The following is a 6,000-nucleotide window of genomic DNA, read 5'->3' as shown; positions in this document are numbered from 1 at the left end:
ACCAAAAAAATCCATTTTATTCTTAGGGCAAGATTTAGCAGCAGGTGACACATATGCAATTGCTGTTGACTTACCAGAATTCCTCTTTGAGACAAATTTCAGATTTGTGCAGGCGACTGAACAGATAAGCAGAGACATAAGATATGAAGGCTTCATTGTTCAGTCTTCCTTGACAGCTGAAAACAGAAAAGACAGGACATTCAGACTCCTGAGTCTTATTTCACAGTTATGATTTCAAAGAGTCAGCAACCAAGGCCTTTAAAAAGTCATGTTTTTTAACTTTCATTATTACTGTTTTTTAATATCAATTCCTTTACAATTGTATCAAGTAGGGAATTGGAATGCTTTAATATTACTTTGGTCTCATATGTTACTCATATTTTCATTAAAAGTAAAGCCTCACTGAGAAGGTATTTCTTTCCGCTTCAGCACAAATTAGGAGAGAGTGAAATGGTGTTCGAGTAGACTAGATGAGCCCCTTAGCCCCACTTCTTCCACTTCCAGAAATGAAATGCTTGTGATCTTAACTGAATACTTACTTTATGTCAATTTGGAAGCATATTGTATTGATCCCACTTCTGAAGACTTCAAACAGCCACTGACAACAAACCAAAGATGGAAAAAAAACATGTATTTCGCCTTTGGGGATCGGGAAAAATTAGAGTACAGCACTACAAGAGAGTACTGGAAAACTATTGTAGTAAGATATGTGTGTAATCGGTGCATTCCAAGAAGCAGGATCACTTTGCAAAATATTGATTAAAGCTAGAGCAGCTGCAAAGGGTTAAAAATAATAATTTTGTATTAATTATTTTGCTGGTTGGCAATTATTGGTTGTTCAAATGTTACTTTGGCTTTTTCCATGCTCCTGCCTGGTCACCATATTTACCCCATATCTCTTTTATCGTGTTTCCCTCCCAAACCCCAAACACATGCAGTTTACATTGACTTGAGACGTTGAACTGGCTCAGGATATTTGAGAGTTGGAGGTGTGAGCGTAATGGTGTCTTTCATCAAACGTGACTGGATAAGCAGATTAAAAAATGAATGATTGGGCTTGAATAGAACTTTGACATGATTAGTTATCAATACTATACTTATCTGTAAAGCACACTATGTGTGATGATCTGATTTGGTGTGGTCAGATCAAAAGCAGCATCTTGAAAGTTAAGAATGAAGTAAAGAGTTGTTTCAATGTTAAGAATATATTACTGGTATTATGAGCAGTTGAGGTTCCACAATGTCTTGGAAGGGAGCTGGTCTGGGTTGCCTTTTATGTCTTTTGATGGACTAAGCAAAATTTAAAGTTTGTGAATGCACCTGAAATGTTATACCTTACATTTTCTGACTTGTTTATTTTAAATGCTACAAATAACACCCTAAAATCCCAGCACTTTTGGACAGCATCCTGTGCCAGTTTAATCTAATTTATAATGAGATTTTGAATAAGATTAAATAAAAGCATCTTTTGATCTGTGACTAGTACTGGAAAATGAGTTTTGTCTTCAGCGCTGATAACATCCCATTATATGTCACAAAGACTCTACTTCAGGTCAATGTGTGACATGGCATTATCCACACTGTTTACTTTCATACATTCTGCACACAAAGAAAGATTTAACTTCAGAAGTGGAATTCATTTACGCACATCCTGTCTATATGCTTGCTGGGACGTTTCTGTGAGGAAGCACTCTTTCCCTTTCTCTCCGTCTTTTTCACTGTCAAATCAACAGCTTTTTATTCTTCCAGGACAAGTTAATTTTGCCATCATGGGTGACATTAAGGAATGCTTACAGCAACAATCACAAATATACTATTTCCCCGAGCAATATGATCACTTCTCCAGTGATGTATTCTTAGTCACCTCTAACATCTAGCACTGCAAGTCATATGTTACTCAGTTGTGGTGAATACAGAATACATTTGTCATGCTAATGTGAAAGGGTGACTGAGCAGTGATTTACTGAGATTGCAATGGTCCTCAATGAAACTATTGCACTTGTTATATTCTCGTAAGACAAACCGTGAGCTATTTTGTATATCTTCTTATGAAAAATTATCCTATTTTGCCTGAAGAAGGGGCCTGAGTTGCCTCGAAAGCTTGCATATTGTAATCTTTATAGTTAGCCAATAAAAGGTGTCATTTTGCTTGACTTTTCTCTACATTCATAATGGCTAACACGGTACGACACCCTAGTACTCCAGAATCTTTGAATTTTATAAAAGTGGTGAAAACTTTTCATACTAGGCACTCTTAATCCTTTTTTCTTCATTTGGAAGCAATCTGAATACAAAACTTTATATCAACCCCTATACACAGTAAATCCCATTAGACAACACAGAGGTAGTCAACTATCATTTATTTTAAATATCTTATTTGATTTCTTTCTATATGTTTGGACTAGCACCATCTTAGCAAAATAGGGCTGATACTGGAAGTCACAAAAACTTCTGACAGTCCTGCCTCAATAATTAGGCCTCCTAACTATTAGATATGGCAGCTTTGCAACTGGTCAACGGAGGTTAATGCACATGGGAAATATACTTTTATTAAAATAAATTAGAAAAGTGTTGACAAAACAGCATTTCAATATTTATTAAGTTATTATCTTGACAATATTATGAAGTTGGGAACCAAAGGTCCTTAAGATGTGACTCTTAAAAACAGAATATCCTTGGGCAACTTCTTCCATATGTTCTTTGTGTAAAGACTTTTTAATATTTGTAAGAATTTATATTTAACCAGCTGCCATCTGTGCATCCAATTCCTTACTGAAGAAAAAAAATACTGCCATTAATATTCTTTATTTTAAACACATTTGTGAAGTCTCCATTTAGTCAATGATTGATTAGGCTGAGTAGCTTTAACTCTTTCCTTGTAGTTCATACCCTGGAGCCCCGTAATTAGTCCAGGAGCTCTGCTCTAGCATTCTCTAGTACTGTCATTCTACTGATGCAGACTAAAATTGAACACAATATTCCAGATGTGCTCTGCATGTTACATATTGTGTTGCGTCACTTAGCCTCTGATTACCTTTATTTATTCATCACCTTCTACTTTCATATGCCAAATTATACAAATACTGTATCTATTTTCTTTGCATGTGAAGTAGTTAAAATTTAAAAACTTTTTTCATGCAAAAATTTAAAAACTGCCAAAATCCATATGTAGAAATCTTGCTGATCCATTTGATTTTGGATAATTGTCAAATTTAACCAAAAAAATTAATCAAAATATAAATTATAAATAAGAAGCTGCAGCACTGAGTTTTATAGAAAACAATGCCTAAATGAATTACATTCTAGGAGTTGCTCACCAAGCCATGTAGCAGCAGTAGTATTTGTAGATTAGTTCTTCACATATTTCTAAGCTTATTTAAGAAATCTCTTATCCAAAGGATTGATTTGTTCTTGGAATGATTTACAAGGTTACCTGTACACTGGTACTGTGAATGCTGTGCAGAGTGGAGGCAGAAATTCTGTGTTTTTACCAGTTGATTCTAGGGTTTGTTTCTTGCTCCTGCTCTGTTCAAGGCTCACATGGGTTGGGTGTTGGGCAAGGTTTTGTGGTCCAGTGGCTGTGGGTAATCTGTTGGTGATGAAAGATTCACTGATCTTGACTATACCAATGATGCTGTGATATTCACGGAGCCAATGGAGGCTCTGATCGGGGCAGTTGAGAGACTGAACAAGGAGTCTGAGTGTGTCTGGGTTTGCAACAAGGTCCAGGCCTTTAATGACCTCTTAGGCACTGCCATCAGTAGTATGTCTGTCTGTGGAGACAGTGTCGACAGGTTTATTTACCTCAGTAGTGACATTCATGTCTCTGGTGACTCTTCCTATGAAGTCAATAAATGGATTAGGAGAGCATGGGGGACCATGAGGTCGCTGGAAAGAGGTGTGTGGTGCTCCCGATATCTATGCAAAAGGATGAAGATTCAAGTCTTTAGAGTCCTGGTGCTTCCTGTCTTGCTATATGGTTGCGAGACATAGACGCTATCCAGTGACTTGAGACAAAGACTGGACTGCTTTAGTATTGTGTCTCTTTGGAGAATCCTTGGGCACCACTGGTTTGACTTTGTGTCGAATGAGCAGTTGCTAATGGAGTCTCAAATGAGGCACAATACCTGCATTGTGTGGGAGCATCAGTTATGGCACTATTCCCCAAGGGTGATCTGGCTCCCAGGATCCTCATTGTTGTGGACCTGAGTGGTTGGACCAGGCCAAGGGGATATCCATGTAACACCTGGCTGCGGCAAATAGAGCATCATTTTCAGAGTGTGAGACTGGGCCACATGTCTGCCTGGGGGGTTGCCAACCAGGATCCCGAGCTGTTTCGTCGTATGGTGGGTAAGGCAACGCGCTTAACCAGTGCATGCTCCCCAACCTGACCTGACACACTAAAAATTTAGTGGCCACCTCAGATTGCTGATTCCTGGTTGGTCTCGGGAATATTATTAACGCTGTTTAGCTACTTTATCAGTTGGCCAGTATGTCCCTAATATTCTCCATATCTCTAACCCTCTAAGGCAGGAGTCTTAAACTCATGTTCTTTGAAAGCCGCAGAGGCTATACCCTATGAGATTACACAACTATTCAAGTGTTTCAAACTCAGCTGCAGGAGGACCACTATTTTCGCTATAAACAATTTCTTATTTATAAGCCAGCTCTTGCTGTTAATTAAATAAGCTAATTAGTTCCATGGCTGTTGATTTTCTTTTTCCTTAGCAGATTGATATTTCTTTAACTTTTACATTTTCCAAATATTTTGTTGAAACAGGTGCAAACGGAATCAAGTTAGTTGGTCAACTATTATCTCACTTTGCATCTCATTTTCGTTTGGCCACTGGTTAAAGAATAAGCAATTAAGAGTTCAACAGCTTAAAAAGCAAATCTTAAAATGAAGGCAAGAAGCGGCAGTGGCTGTAACAAAAACCTGCAGCCAATATGACCCTTCAGGATCTGAGTTTGACATCCCTTCTCTAAATGGGAGGAAGTGTTGGTCCATTAAAGATTACAGTATCCATTCTAACATCAGTACTTGTAGGCAAGGTAGCTACAAAAGTTGAGAAAACATTATATAATTTTTCTAGTGATTTTCAGTCGCAGACTTCATTAACATAATCTTTAGTAAGCCGGAGAAGTTCGAAGCATGTTTCAGTAATGGAAAGTCATATAGCTAGACATATTAAGTGACAGTCCAACCAGTCTGCCTCTCACCCCCAGCAAAGTCAAACAGGTCTAATTTTCTCTTAAATCGTCAGATGGCTCGTGTATGTGTGAATGCTGACAAACAATGAATGCTCACCTAGAAGTACAATGCATATAATCCAACCACGAGGAATAAAGAATACGGTTGTGTTGGACCTAATTAACAGATGAGACACTCCTCTGTCTGACGTCATAAGTATATGTACCATTGACAGAAAGGGAAAAAGGAGTTGGACTTGCCACAACTGTAAAGCCTTCACATGAGCACTGACTCCGTCAGGTAGCACATTATTGGATGTCAGAAAAAGAGATGAGCTTGTGACACTTTGGAAATGAAAAACTCAGCTGAAGAGTTATTACACAGTCATATAATTTGACATACCCTACAGTATCTGGCTGTACAATATGACATACTTAAAGACAAATACAGCAACTAGAGATGCAATCCCGTCCTTTAAGAACTATTGCAATATTACATCATCTTAAGATTTACTTATGCCTGGGCCCTTTATCATTCTCAAACTTCAAGCTATGTATCATATCTGTCACTCTCAGAAAGGACAAACTGCGGTCCAAGCAGTGAGAAGTGCCAACATTACCTTTGTATCTCAGTGGTGTTATATTAGAGCAAGACTTTTCATTATTGTCTTACCATATCATTTTCTAAACACTCTTAATCCTTAGCAGGGTAGAAAGGGACTGGAACCTATCCCAGTAATAACAGGGCACAAGGCAGGAGCAATTCCCTGAACAAGATGTCAGTCTATTGCAGGCAAAAGCTTATCAATA

The 6,000-nt window shown here is 38.0% G+C and overlaps 1 protein-coding gene across 1 annotated transcript in view; it reads right to left on the bottom strand.

Annotated features, from left to right (window-relative positions):
• Positions 1-6,000, bottom strand: part of il1rapl2 (interleukin 1 receptor accessory protein-like 2) — a 1,094,678-nt gene that overhangs the window by 967,023 nt on the left and 121,655 nt on the right. The window contains exon 2 of the mRNA XM_039766278.1: positions 75-176. Coding sequence (XP_039622212.1) covers positions 75-156 — 82 coding nt within the window. The 5' untranslated portion in view covers positions 157-176. The remainder of the gene's footprint in view (positions 1-74; positions 177-6,000) is intronic.

This window comes from Polypterus senegalus, chromosome 10 (genome assembly GCF_016835505.1).
Source record: "Polypterus senegalus isolate Bchr_013 chromosome 10, ASM1683550v1, whole genome shotgun sequence".
Taxonomy (NCBI): Eukaryota; Metazoa; Chordata; class Cladistia; order Polypteriformes; family Polypteridae; genus Polypterus; species Polypterus senegalus.
The sequence above is the reverse complement of the archived record's forward strand: the minus strand, read 5'-3'. Positions and strand labels throughout refer to the sequence as shown.